General features: G+C 44.5%; 1 protein-coding gene across 2 annotated transcripts in view; it reads left to right on the plus strand.

Annotated features, from left to right (window-relative positions):
- The window catches only part of nav2a (neuron navigator 2a), a 103974-nt gene that overhangs the window by 48451 nt on the left and 39785 nt on the right, over positions 1-15738 (plus strand). For both annotated transcript variants that reach the window (XM_034106201.1, XM_034106193.1), the window contains 5 exons: positions 3887-5069; positions 7043-7152; positions 7243-7351; positions 9651-10085; positions 14651-14773. In XM_034106201.1, coding sequence (XP_033962092.1) covers positions 3887-5069; positions 7043-7152; positions 7243-7351; positions 9651-10085; positions 14651-14773 — 1960 coding nt within the window. The remainder of the gene's footprint in view (positions 1-3886; positions 5070-7042; positions 7153-7242; positions 7352-9650; positions 10086-14650; positions 14774-15738) is intronic.

The following is a 15738-nucleotide window of genomic DNA, read 5'->3' on the forward strand; positions in this document are numbered from 1 at the left end:
CAAAAGACCGGCTGTCCCTCTCACTTTTTGGAGCACAATGACTGAGGAGGGAGGGAGAGAGCGAGAGAGCGCAGGCTTCTGAAATCAGAACGTGATGAGTAAGCAAATACCTGCAGCCTCAAACTGTGTCCCAGTCGGATATTAGTCGGTATTCCGATATCATTTGAAGATTCCAAAACGAATTGTCCATGTAGATATGTAAAAGCGCTCTAATAAAAAATGTAATGCATTATTATTATTATTATTATTTTATATGATGAAATGAAACAAAGCCAATCAAATGGTGTTCTTACATTGCGCTCACCTTTAAATCTTCTGTGAACTGTAACTTAAAAACAAGGGCACTCTCAGGTCAGCAATTTTGTCGCTAACTGACTTAGAAGTCCTGTGACCAGTGTGACCATGAGATGGGTGTGAGGGCTTGTGATGTCTAAACAGTGTCAGCGGACGCTACTTCTAATGCATTTACTGCTCAACTCAATGTGTGCGATTGGCCACACTGCAGTGTATCTGCTGTGGTCACCAGTCCTGCTGGTGGAAGCGTTTGAAGCCGCAGAGCAGAACAAACATCCCCTTCTCGCTTAAACTTTACATGCATGCACGGACACACACACACACACACACACACACACACACACACACACACACACACACACACACACACACACACACACACACACACACACACACACACACACACACACACACACACACACACACACACACACACACACACACACACACACACACACACACACACTCACTCAAAGGATTGTTGACACTTGTGTGGAATGACACGGTTTTCCTCGGCTGAAGACAGGCATTAACACAAAGAGCGCACGCACAGACACGTGAGTGTGGCCATCCATGAAAAGAGCCTTGGATGCACTTCCACTAATTTCCTAAAATGCCTTGATGGTATCAGTAGGCTCCAAGAGAGTGAGACAGGTTTTGTAATGGCAGACAGGAAATGCAGTGGTGGTCTGTTGTCCTTTTTCCTTTCGGCGCTCCACTGCTGTCATGTTCTGCTCTTGATTTTATTCTCTAATGACTGCTATAATTGAGCAGGTTGAGTCGTAAACACTGAAATTCTTTCAACATGTTTCCTCAAGCACATCGCTCACCCAGCGCTCTGAATGAGGGGCAATGTGCGGTTCAGTTCCAGGGGCTCGCCCAAGGCTGCACTGGGTGGGTCATTAGGTCAGTCACCCATTCTGTGGGCATGTTTAGACTCTTCTGTGTTTATTTTTAAGGGCAAAGTGTTTCCTCAAGTGTATTTTGTGCAGATAATTAAAAGATGGTCTCTTGAAACGCAGCCGATTTGTTGAGAATTTGTGATCAGTATATTTACTAGAGATTTTTGTACCAGATCTGTATCTACCTGTTTATGGTCATACATTGTAATTCTCTGTATATTTTATGTCCACCAAACATAACATGATGCAACACAATGACCTACACTTAATTCATAACAAACCAGAAAATAGACACCAATACTAAAAAACGCTGTGTATTTATTATGTTATTGAACAGGAACTGTTTGTAGCTTGACGAAGCACACGGCTGTACTTGACGAAATATGCATGCAGTTTTTTCCCTTAATTAAATCTACCCAACATTTTGGCAGAAAAGTGTAACCACACTTGAATTTGATGTTAGTATATATTTGTTTCTTTAAAACAGACTTATGTTTTGATCTTTGTCTGGAATGTTTGCTTAGGTTTATGACGCAACAGTGTCCATGTCCACCTCTAGAGTCTGACTTCTGACCCCATACGTTGAAGTTTGGCTACTTTCCTTCCCACTTACCAACCTAACCGGAGCGTGTCAGCCCCGGTCACTGGGTCCGGTCCTGACAACGAGCAGCTGTGTCCAGGGGCCTCTCCATGTCCTGCCTTTCTTCCTCTGTTCCTTTCTGGCCCGAAAATCCAAGCTGACCCCATTCACGGACAGCACTGACCATCCTGCTGGGCCATATCAAAGCTGCACTTATCCCAAACCTGCAGGGCCAGTCCCACAGCAGGTTCCCCTGCTCATTCAGCCTCCTCCAATAGGACGCCAGCTATTAGCAACCTGACCCACTTTTTCGATTGCTAACTGCTAGCACGGCTAATTGGGCTCTAATCTCTTCCTAATGGCTGCATTGTTTCAGGCAGCTCGCACTAAATGCTAAACAGGCGGAGAAAAAGAGAGGCGGCAACGAGTGCCTATTTCCAATTAGGACATGAAAGGTGCAGTAAAAGTGAAATAAAATGGAGAGCCAGATGAAAAATGGGTAAACAAGCAGGATGAGTGTTTAATAATATGCGTACATTTTGACTTAATGAGATCACATGGAAACATATGAATATGTAGTTAATGTTGCTGGCATACATTAAAGGAAACTTTACTCATAACCAAATGAGCACTGGTGAGAGTAATATGTGAATTGCATTTATTATTTTTTACACCTGTATAAAAGGCTAAATGACATTTAAAAAAGACAAATCACAGGGAAAGATCCATATTTAGTATTTGTATATGGTTAAGCAGTAAATGTCTTGTTTTTATTTGTAACACTATCCAATAAAGTAAGATAATTTGTTATCCTTTCCAAATCAACTTTTACTATTAAAATTAATTCAATCAAGATCACTGGGAACGTATACATGTAAACGCAAATAGTCAAGGTGAAACATACAGTATTGGAAACAAGTTGGACATGTGTTTTGTCTCGTGTAAATAAAGCACACAATTATGCAGTGTTTTAAACATAAACTCCCATAAGTCTAAGATGATTACCGAGGCCTAAGCACAACTCCACAGCAGTGACCTGGAATACATAAAAGACTGTGTGTGTGGGGGTGTGTTGCAACGGAAAATATGATTTATTCCCCCCAGTGCTCCCTGCACAGTCTGTCTCTCTCACTGGCCATTGGTGTTTGAATATTCAAATGTTACTGGTCTGAACTCAGTGCTGCTGGTAGCACCACCCTACACACACACACACACACACACACACACACACACACACACACACACACACACACACACACACACACACACACACACACACACACACACACACACACACACACACACACACACACACACACACACACACACACACACACACACACACACACACACACACACACACACACACACACACACACACACACACACACACACACACACACACACACACACACACACACACACACACACACAGACAACCTCAGCAGCTCTCAGCACACTCTAGCGTCTCAGTAAGAGCAGAGACTTACACCAGGGATCCAGGTCTACGCTCACTCTTCAGCTCTTGGTAAGTGTGCTAGTTGAGATGCTGCCGAGCCAGGCAAGTTATTTTTAGGTGAAAAATCGTAACAACGTTTCACAGGAGCATGTTTACGCTGCAAAAAAAGGCTTTCTGTTCATGTCCATGTTAGCCTGTGTTTTTATACCGTTTATGAATCTATTTGACACAGGACTGAGTCCATGTTTTCACACAGTGGTTCTTTGTAAAGCAGAGGGAAGCTGACCAAAAGCACTCCATATAAGTCCAAGCCTTATAAGTGCAGCAGCACCGCTCCTCAACTCGGCCTGCTTGGAAAGACTTTAAAGCACTTGAGTCTGCTCCTCATTGTTTTTATAAACAGTTTGTGATGGGCTTCTCTCATTGTTAGTGCTAAGGGTTTTTTAACAGTTTTGGTGGCCAGCCCGAAGGAAAGTAATGGCAGGTTTGGCTGCATCAGGCAGGCCACCTCCAGGCCCTTATAAGGCCACTGTGTGTGGGGTCAGAGAAGACTGAGCATCTGGTTTCCCTTCTCTCCCCCTGGGCTTGATTTTCCTCTCCATCTTTACCTTCCTATCTCATTGTTAATGAAACCTCTCTTTTCTGCTGCAGACTCCTCAGAGGGCATGACCTCACAGCCTTCTGTGATGACTGAGCATGCTCCGTCATCTGCAGTGACCATCAGCTCCTCCACCAGCATCCCCGCTGCTACCTCCGCCCAGATTCCTCCCCCATCTTCTTCCTCGTCGTCGTCCTCCTCGACGGCCATTCCCCAGCCCAACAGCAATAGCAAACCCTGGAGGAGCAAGTCGGTGAGCTCCAAGCACATCTCCACTTCTTCATCCTCCATCAGCACCGCCGCGTCTGCCATGCAGTCTGCCAAACAGGACAAGGACTCCTCCTGTAAGGCCGATGCTCCTCCTAAAGTTGTCGCTCAGAAGTCAATGCTGGAGAAGCTAAAACTTTTCAACAGTAAAGGAAGCTCCAAATCCTCCGCCTCCTCCTCCAATGGAGCAGCGGCGCAGTTGGAGAGGTCAGAAACTGCCTCCAACACCGACCCCCTGGAGGAAGTCGATGGCAACGTCCGGCCAGGAATGAACGGGACCAGCAACGGGACGGCCTACGGAGCAGCTCCATCAGCAGCTCCAACTGTCTCCACAACCGCCAGCAGCCCCAAAATGGCCCTGAGGGGCATCGCCCAGCGCACTTTCAGCAGAGCTCTGACTGCCAAGAAGAGCTCTGTCAAAAGCACAGAGAAAGACAAAGACAAAGGGAAGGAGAAGGAGAAGGGGAAGGAGGTGGGGAAACGCATCTCAGCCCCCGACAGGACGGAGCTCAGGGGAGACGAGCTTAAGGAGGAAGCAGCACCTGTAACTGCAGACACAGACGGCTCAAACAAAAGGACCTCTAAAATCACCAGCTTCATACCCAAGGGGGGTAAAGTGTCCAAAAAGGAGAGTTCCACCCCTGCACACAGCGGAATACCAAAGCCAGGAGGCAAAGCCCCGGGAGTCGGGGGGAAAGCCTCCTCAGTGAAGGAGGCGGGGGAGAGGCCCCGGAGCATGCGGTTAGGAGGGGGCCTCGCCATGCACCGAGGGCCCCTGGACAGGGACAGCAGACACTCCAGCTCTACCTCCAGCCTGGCCTCCACAGAGGGGAAGGCCTGCGCCTCCTCTGTGGCGGGGGGAGGCTCCACACAGAGCACAGCCAGCAACACCATCAGCGTGCAGCTACCTCAGACTCAACAGCACCACAGCCACCCCAACACGGCCACCGTCGCACCTTTCATGTACAGGTGAGATAAATCACAAGTGTTCATGCATCTCTAACCTTAAAAGATATATATTTTTAAGGATCCTAGAGCAGTTGCCCAAAGGAGAGGGTGATGAGTAACGTTAAAGGGAAACTCCACCTATGTTACATATCTATGCATGCATTGGGTAAGGCTACTGCGTGTGAACAACTTGTATTAAGCCTGTTGTGGAAAATCTGATAAACATTGTGTATTGGGACTCAAGAAAACATGGACAATTAACCAATTCTATGGTAGTGGAATGTGAGGTTAGCAGACAAGCAGAAATAACAGAACCAGAGATATCATATTTACTTTTTCTGTCACATGTATTTATTTTAAAATGTTTATTGTAGGAAAACCTTAAATGGGTAATCGTCTTTCATGCGTTATGGTTAGAGACGCACACCATCGTTTTTATTGCAAAACATTTAAAATTGAGATTTTTATAGTATGATTTCTTTCAAACTAGTCCCCATTTAGCTCTTAATTTTACACGCTGTTTTCGTTTGTCGAATTATCCTTAACCAACCATAAGTTAGCTTTAGTTAAAGCCCATGCATTTGCATATGTTGACATAATATTCCCCAAAGATGGTCCCAATGGTAGAACCTCATAAAGGGAAATGTAACAGTGGTATATATTAGGTATGTTTTTACCCTGCTCACCTTTAGTTTGTGCCCCTTGGTATCACTTTATTGATACATACTATAAATAGCTGGACATAACAGTGAGATCAAGCTTCACTGAAAAAACAAAGTCATAAACTGTTGCACATTGCACATCCTACACGCTGCACATTTTCCAGAAGTGGTTAGGTTGAATTCTTCAGGGACTATTTGAAGTTGGCAAATATTTACTGGTGTATATTTCTTCAGTCGTATATGTGATAACAGTTCTGGATAAGCTGTTCTTGCCTTTCCAAGCTTGTAAATAACCACAATATTTGTGTATAACCCTGTATCTAGGATCATACAAGTCCGAGTGCGAGAAGTCATCAAATATCTGACATTTTATTCTCTGTTAGCATCTTAAATAACAAAGACTGAATGTTACCATCTGTGAACTGTTAACTAGGAATGCCACATCTGTGTGTGTTCCTGTGTGTGTACGCAGACTGTATTGTCTGCATGTGTGTGCACTTGTATCTTGGCAAATATGTGTGGATGTTGTGTGCCTCTGACCTCTGGTCCCGGTCCCAGTGTGATAAGGAAGCCGGTCCCACTGGTTCTCCACAGATTCTCCCCACAGCCGCTCATTAGCCTCATGACACTTCCTGCCCCACTGCCCTTTCTCCCCCTGTACATCCTGACCTGTAGCTAACTGACCCACCTTTACTCCCATCCTCAGTATTTTTTCTGTTGCTGTTTACCTGTCAGGTACCATTACCAGCAGGATTATGTCACCTCCGCCCGTCAGAAAGAGTATGTTTGACGGAAAATAAGAAATGCAAAATCAATCATTGCTTTTTCCATCCTTTGCCAAGGACTGGTAAACTACAAATAAATCACCCTGTCTTAATTGATAGATACTAGCAAGGAAAAATGTCAGTGCAATAATATAACTTCAAGTCTCAACTAGAAAACTTTACAAGCGTTTTATTGTGGAGCAGAGTAAGAGGCAGTCCTTGGTTTTGAGTGGCTAACACTCAGAGTGCGCATTAGTCGACAGGGACAAAGTCTGGGATCAGGCAAAGACCAAAGTCTGGGAATAACCAAGGCATTCAACGTCATCGTCTCTAAATGCACCAGCCAGTGCAGCGGGGGAACTGTATCGATTTATCCTTCAAAGACAACCGGCATTCGGGGCTAAGCAGGCGTTCATTTTGGACTCTGGTCACAGGACTTGAAACATTCCTAATCAGGTTTATCCCTCTTTTGTGACAATTTGCCTAATAATAGTTTCCCACTAAAGGCACAATAATTCAGAATCAATGACACCCCCCTTCTGATCTGTCGACCTATTGTTTTTCCCAGATCGCAAACAGACGGCTTGGATACGGAGGACACTGAGAGCGGCTCAGGAGGAAGAGGAGGAGACGTTTCCTTCACCAAGAGCAGCCAGCTGTCCATCGAGGACCTTTCAGGTGGGTGATCGCTGATGGTGAAGGGTCTGTGTTTGGCTTGTTGTGCTGGTAAATATCCCTAAACTCTTTTCCTAAACTCTTTTCACTCAGGTGAAGACCCAGAGACGAGACGGTTGCGTACAGTCAAGAACATCGCCGACCTGCGGCAAAACCTGGAGGAGACCATGTCCAGCTTACGAGGAACTCAGGTCTCACACAGGTAAAGATGTATTTTTAACTTTCATTTTCCAAGCATCCATCCCACTGTCTCAGAATATAAACAGAACATTGAAGGTAACAGAAATATCCATATCATTATGCTGGATCATTTGTCAAGAATGTGAAAAAGACACATTAATAAAGATAAAATTGCTATTATTCTGTATTTCTTAGGTCTTAAATTCATTTTATGTTCACATTGCTATTTCAGCAGTGCTCAAAGAGAAGTATATCAAATGTGTTGTGGTGGAAAACAAAAACTCCTCTGTTTGGGGATCATCAAAGTGTAGCGCCTTACAACGGCTGCCACGGCTGAGTGGTAAGCGGGGCAACTCAGGATAACTGCTGGGGATTTGAGTCGGGGAGAACTGCCTCGTGGTCAGCAGACTGTGTCTGTCTAGGTTTACAGGTATTACCTCGGCCTTTCTTTTTTGTTGCTGTCTCATCCTTCTTTTGAGGGATGTTGCGCTTTGATCGCAGGGCATGTCTTTCATGTCGCCTTTGATTCAGGTTTAGCTCTAATCACGTTCCCTCCCACTGACTTCTGACCTCTGCTCTGGCCTGGCGTCTCACTGCTGACCCAGCTTTCTCCATTTAGTTTAGGCTCCGATGTAATGCCCTGATTTCCTGTTTTAGACCAGTGGCGGATTTAGGATTGTAGGAGATCCGGGGCTTAGCCCAGGAGTTGTTGGGTTGGGGGGTGCAGGGGTACAGTGCTATTTTTTATAAGTGGGAGGTGGACCGAACATCCTTTAGGGGGGTCGTCGCCTCCTCTCGGGGGGTCTGGGGGCATGCTCCCCCGGGAAGATTTTTTTTTTTAAATATTGAAGTTGAAAGCATCAAACTGGAGCAACACTAACCCTACCTTAATAACACCTTAAAGCGGACAAAAGGCACTGGAGAACACTCATTAACACCCTTTAATGAAGCAAACTAATGCCTTAACTCACTCAAATACAGTCGTTTACTTATTAGGGTGAAACAAATGTGCGTAGAGTTTTAAAGGATGCGGATAGTCTCACCTTGATTCTGGCGCATTGCTTATCGTTTTATAGATCTATTCTCATCCACCATCTTTGTTTGTGACGTAAAGAGTGTAAGGGTCACGTTTCTGAATCGGACACTCTGAGTGGATGAAGTCTCAGCCAATCTGAGTCTGATTCAGAGGGTTGCCTGTCAGTTCCGTTGTTATGTGTACTGAAACGAGAGCCGGTATAATTCCACGCGCGAAAACAAAATAAAAATTGGAATACGTTATTATAGTGTCTTAAAAGTAGACTGAGGTATGAAGGGTTAACGTTACATCTTAGGATAATTTTTAGTCATGTTATGTATACATACTAACCATAGACTGTATATATAAACTAACATACTGACATATACTAACATACTAACACATAAGGGTATACTTAGTGTGGTTACTCCATGTTTACTAGCTATAACATTAACGTTACATCACTCTTTTTCACTTCTTACTCAGTCAGCCAGAGTGCAGATATCACCATTAGATTAACAAACCTGAAACATCACCCATTTCTTCACTGCTGGTGATGACATTGTTGTCAGCTGCTGATACTGCTGCTGCTGCAGCTTGTGGCGCCTGCTTTGATGAAGATAACTTTCTAATATCCATAACTGTAGAGGCTATTAGCTTAAAACTCGCCAGGCACTAGGAAGGATCACTTCTTCTTCAGGGCAGGCTACGCAGTATGCAGGCTAATGTCCCACAGTGGCTGCCTCTCTGGTGGACTCCGGTACTGCACATTACTCCCGAGACGTTTTTAAAAAAAATATATATATATATTCTTTTTTTTTTTTAAGTGAAATATCCGGGGCTTTTCAGAAAACATCCGGGGCTTGAGCCCAAGTAGCCACCCCCTAGTGCCGCCACTGTTTTAGATGCTATCAAAGGAGCTCTTATCTTTACTTAACCCTCTCACATTCTATTCATCTATCTACCTAGGATTATTCTTCAGCTTGCCACTACTAGTTTGACTATTTGTCTATCTTTTAACAGATGAATGTGTAATTGGGTGGACAAATAGGCCTTTGGCCAAGATATATATTTTTTTAGAGACACCGTGGAGTCAAAAGCCATCCATTGATGTCCTTAAATCAGCTTGAAACATTTTGTGTGCCTCTTAGTCAGCTCAGTTTATTCTCTTAGCAGTGTCAAATGAACGATGTTGGAAAATAAACTCATCCGAATAAATGAAAATGCCCCCTTAAATACATGTCATGGGGCTTGCCTTTTGTTTACATATAGATCTGAGATTGAACCTCCATTTGTTTCCTCTCAGCACCTTGGAAACCACCTTTGACGGCAGCGTCACCACAGACATCAGCAGCAGCAGCAGCGGAGGGGGCAGCGCCGTCAGCAACAACAGCGGAGCAGGGAGTCGGAGCATCCTCAGCATCACTTCTTCCCGTCCCTCTCTGTCGTCATGGCGCCTGGGCCAGTCGAGCCCTCGTCTGCAGGCGGGCGACGCCCCTTCTTTGGGGAACAGTTACGGTGGCGGCCGGGTGGCTGGGAGCCAGGGAGGACGCTACCTTTACCCAGGAAACCTCAGGCGGCAGCTGGCAGGAAGGGGAGGGGCCATTCACAGCGTGGAGCTCGGGGACAGAGCCGGGGAGGACACGGACCTGGACAGCATCGCCGTGGACGTCACTGGGTACATGAGCGATGGAGACGTGCTGACCAAGAACGCGGCACGCACTGACGATGTCGCCAGCGGGTGAGTGGATTACAGACTTTTTTAATCCTGTAGACAGTTTTTAAAGATCGACATCATTTTAGTTTGTTTTTTAATTGCCAATTATAGGCAGGGTCCATCTTCTCCCATGTGACGATCTGCTTGTCACAGCGTTTATCGTTATAAATGGAATGCGTTTTGTATTTTTGACTTGGTGACGTACAGTAGGACAATCGGAGATGTCCCCTTGGGCTTTCATAACATTTTCCAATGCTTTCAGATCTTGTGGTCGGAACAAAAGGATCAATATATATATTTCTAATAAGCATGATCGTTATCTAGACCTATTGCTTTGGCATAGGCGAATGAGAAAAAAAAGAGAGAGAATCTTCAACTCTACTAACATAAACTAATGGTTGATCGTAACATTCTTTCCGATCATTCACAACAGATAGACGGTTGCTTGTTCAACAAGAAACAATAAAAATAGAACATTTTGGTCACATGAAACACACAGGACATTTTTGTGAGTTGTATGAGCTTGCCAGAAGAGGGCGCTAGTGTTTTCCTGTTGATCCTCAGTAGCAAAAGCAACATCATTCTGTACAGATCAGATCCCACAAGTATCCCATCTCTCTGTCTGCAGACTCTGTAATGCTGATAACCTGTTTATTTGCTCACTCAAAGCAAGTGTCCATGTTGTAACAGGCTCCCTGCATACCTCGGCCCTCACACTGTGCAATTTAAACCTTTGCTGTCATCATGATCATCTTATAGAGATATAAAAAGGTGCCAACTCGCCTGGCATTCTTACAGCCAAGCGAGGAGACCGGGATCTGGCTGCAGGGAATAATTGTAGTTCAAATGAATGCAAAAGCTCAGGGAAGCCAGGAGATAACAACTGGAGAGAGAATAGCTTCCTCTGGCCCCCATGGGCTCCCTGTGATTCACAGCCCTCAGGCAGCTGTTCAAGTGGAGGCAGCCAAGTGCTCTTGAAGTACTTGATATATCTGAATCTGTGGCTCGGCCGACAAAGGCTGAGCCACAGCCACACCTGGACAGGTGAGTGATGTGAGCGGGGGAGCACAGCCATTTACTCATCCTAAAAAATTTGATATCCAGGCTTGGTCGGACCTGTGAAGATTTAAAGAAAGATGCTGTTGATGATCCGATAGTGATCAAGCTGCAATTATAGATTATTATTCTGATCACGCTTTCATTTTTTAATTGAATAATACATTATTTAGTCTATAAAATGTATTAAATCGTTTTAAAAGCCGGTCACAATGGGTAACCATGTGAAACAGACACAGACTGATGTCCTCCCCCCACCATTCTCCACATCCTCAGGCCGTCTAGCCGTTAACTCCATCACAGGCCTGTTGGGATCCACTAACTGGTTCTTCCAAACGTTCACTGAAAGAGGAGGAGCTGCCATTTCAAAACAGCTCCACACTCTAATGCATTCCTCCAGTTAAATGTCAACTAAAGGATCAGATCACAAGAAAACTACATTTTTGTGGGCAGATCTGTTTTATTTGTCCAAGTTGAGAGATACATCTCTCTCTTTTTTATGTATGCTCTCACCTTAAAAATATGAAAGTGAGCAGAATTGTATTTGTGCCACAACTCTGGAAATGTTTCTAATTTCTCCCTATTTATAAAGTCATTATTTAATAACACAAAAAGCACCTTCTGATAGATGAATGGGCAAGAAAGAATATTTAGACATCTATAATCAACTGAAGGCTGAGCTCATCTATTCGTCTTGAGTATTAATTCATTTAGTAATCTCTGAGTCCTGCAACAGAGACAGCATGACTGATGACACCACGTTTCGTATCTACATCGGCTTCAGCCTCCAACCCCCTCCTCTGTTTTTCCTTTCGGCTTCTCCGGCCCTTCGAGACAAGACCCCCCTCCACCTCCTCGGCTCGGGGTATGTTTCCCGATCTCCCCCCCCCCCCCTCCCCTCCCCTCCCCTCCCTTCCCTCCCGTCCCTCCCGTCCCTCCTCCACCTTTCGCAGACAGACCCAACCTCCAGCCAGGAGGTAAAAGCATTTGGAGCGCAGGAGAGAGGCTGCATACCGACACTGAGCTCCCACAGAGCGACACACACTCACGCACATTGACACATAATCTATATATGGGGAGTTTGCAGATCACTTCTTCTGATATCACCATGATCCAACACGCTCTCACCTGCTGATATTATTCACACAGCAGCACAGGTTCAGACCTGATAACAGATAGTAGCCAGACGGTTGATAACGGACACCTTTGCTTCGGAGATTTTTATCAGCGAGGATCAACCCTCACCTGGACTTTCCTTTTCCTTTTCCTTTGGACCAACTATGTTACCATGTTCAGGGCAGAAAGGTACGTCAGTGTTTTACACGATCAAATCAGATGCTAAAGAGGAGATATTTGTTGTTATCTTCTATCCCGGGCGTTTTGTGAATTTCCTCTCGTCAGTACCACGGTCAAATATCTTTGCAGCTTAATTCAACCCAAGACAACTTTTGCTTCTGTTAGCAACATGGCTGTAACAACTCTCCCTGGCTGCTCAGTTTCAGCTCATAAAGAGTCTTGTTTGGACACGTTTGTCCTGCTGCCGGAGGTTACAGGTTAACCGTCATCTGAAACGGGATGACAGGGTGCCTCGGTCACTCATTAGTGTGACGGATTAATATGTGTGAGCGACTGCCCGCCATCTTCAAGGTGACTTTGCTTTTGGGTGATGGATGCTTCCCTTAAAGGACAGCTAACCCCCCCAGTCTTCATCTGACTTCTGTGTCTGTTGTCTCTCTTATTGTGATGGTCTGCTCAAAACAACTTTCAAATAAGCAAAGGAAGTGACTTCTTCATTCCTTTATCGGTCTGATTGATTGGGTGATTCCTTAAACGTATTGGTTTGTCATTTGATGAACTTTTATGGGATTTATGATTACAACTCTAACATAATGCATCTTAATATTTTTCTCATCTTACCACCATATATCCAAAATCATTTAAAAAAAAAAAAAACAGCATAACTAATTAACACAAAATTATAAATGATGGAAACGATTTTTGCAATTACTGACTACCAGGGAGGTTATTAGTGAATGTAAATAAAGTGGAAGTCAGAAATGTCTTATTGTTTCTTCTAACTTTTTGGTGCATGCAAACAAAATGCCCAATGTCCCCGTTTGGAACGGGTAATGATTAGCAGACGGTCACCAGATGACCTGAGAGAGTAGCCACAGCTTTTCCACAGCGTTCATGATTGGGTAAGAAAGTGGAACATCTGCTGCCAAAGCAAAATTCACATGCTGTTCGGTACAACAAATCAGAACCATTCTGCTATATATCTGTTTTATATCAGCACAGTTCTCCTCCCTCAGCTCTAGACAATGTCTAGCCTCCTTTAGCTCATTGTTTTGGCTCTCCAGGGAGAAGACTCAGCTGTCATCCACCTCCTGTAGCTGTGTTGAAAAACCCACTGACAGATCAAATGAAAAACTATCTGGTGAAGAAATTAAACAACCAGCCGCCTTTTTAGCTTGTTGTGTGCCCTCAGGTGGACAAATAAACAACCCCAAATGATTGCATCGTTAAACATAATTCATTTATAATCATAGATGCAGATGTAGGAATCATAAAGTCTACAGTTTGTCTAGCATCTGAACACTCGTGTCTGACTGGCAGCTCAGATGCTGATGCAGTTTGAAAGGCTACACAAAGGAGTTGTGTCTTTAGGATACACTGTACTCTGTGTATACTGTATATACATGTCGATGTGTATTTGTGTGTGTGCTTGGTTCCCTCATGCTTAGATTTCCACAGAGATAACACACAAAGTGTTTCAGTGGTTTCGAACTCTTGCTGCTGCTTATTTTTTCTACGACGAGTCATCACAGTCCCACACAGAAAGCATTCACCATTTCAACAGCCTCGACTTTAAAATCAGCAAACATTTCATTGAATTGCACCTGGGTCAAATGAGTCAATATTTAGTTCCATTGGGAATCTCCTCCACGGGTAAATATTTGGGGGATTAGTTGGTGTTGTTTTAGTTTGAATGGGAATGTTTGTATAAGTGTTCGGGGCCTCTGCGTCAGGCTGTAACGGCTGCTAACGGTCAGCCTCCAACAACCAATAAATCAAGACCATTCAAATGAAATGTTCCGATATGAAATGAAGTGAATGGCCTCCTAACTGTGGACTGCACGGACATGTAAAGTGTATTTTGTTAGCTTCTTTGAATGTGCAGCTACACAGTCAATCATAATACCCCAGCACAGAGTTGGCGATGGAGTCTTTGATGAATGCAATATCCTCTTTGTGGGGAAAAAGATCGTCCTCTGTCTACGGACCTCTGTTGCTTACCACCGGCCACATGAGAGAAATGTGTTGGGAACTAACTGCCAACGGTTTGGCCGACTGCGTCTCCTCCTGATCTTCATGCAACAAAAGCAGCTCTGAGAAAATAAGAGTGTTAACCCAATGCTTTGACAAGAAGTGGTTCTGCGTAACGTCTAATCATCCTCTCTGAGCCCTTTCATTCTGAGACTTAGAACTGCGATGTGTTGATGATATCTAACGTGCTTTCTCGTGTTCTGCAGCTACATGACTGACGGAGGTTTGGGTATGTACACGCGGCGCCTGAACCGCCTGCCCGACAGCATGGCCGCCGTCAGAGAGACACTGCATCGAAACACGTCGTCAGGACAGGGAGATGCCGACAGGTGAGTCCCTATGTTCAGTTCATTTCAGGAGTTATGTTCCTATCTAGTGTAAGCACTATACCTTGGCTTGCTTTGCCTTCCTCTACTTATTCCAATTGATTCACATTTGCTATTGCATTTTGCAATGCGGAACACAAACATGCACACATTGGCGTTTCTGACGTCAGGTAAACAGGTGAGCTTGGGAATCTTCATGATTATCTTCTGATTGCCTACATTTCCTTTCATGCCATCATATATTATATTAAACATGCTGATCTCCAAGAGTTTGTTCAGTTAAAACCAGTGTGAGAGTTTGGGCCAACACATTCAATGAACCAATGAATCTGAAGGCATTTCTGTTGGTTGTATTGCTTCCACTTTAGATTCCTGGTCCAGTCAGACCATTGTTTTTTGTCCCCGGCCTTGGTTGAAATAGCTTTGAACAATGGTGTTGATGCATGGCATTAAAAAAGCTTACAGATTTGAAGATAATATGGATCTAAAACAAACAAAAATGCAGCTTCTTGTGTTCATTGCTTCAGTTTGGGATTGTCTAAAGACAAATGGGAAAAATAGAATACCATATTGCCTAATGTGATTTCTTATTGTAGGGGTTTTGCTCAGTACGTATACACATGACGTGTTATATAACTGAGCTTTGTTGAGTACAATTAACTCCTGACAGCCTTAATGTTGAAGAGCAGTGAGACACATGTGTTCCTGCTGGTGATATCAGGATCAATTGGACACAGCATGTAGTAAAGTGAGTAGATTGAGTACATGCGTATCCATTGGACTTTCCACAGCGTCCCATGTCAGCGTGAGGGAGTCGGTGCACTGCCGCCGTCTTTGTCCTGTCGCAGAGATGGAGAGGGATTTAGTTCCTGGCTAATTGACAGATGGAAATGGATGAAGGCCAAGCGCAGCCCCGCCATGTTGCAAGAGAGGGATTGGGGGAGGAAAGAGAAAGAGAGTAGGGGGGG

The sequence above is a fragment of the Pseudochaenichthys georgianus genome, chromosome 3, assembly GCF_902827115.2.
Source record: "Pseudochaenichthys georgianus chromosome 3, fPseGeo1.2, whole genome shotgun sequence".
NCBI classification, from domain to species: Eukaryota; Metazoa; Chordata; class Actinopteri; order Perciformes; family Channichthyidae; genus Pseudochaenichthys; species Pseudochaenichthys georgianus.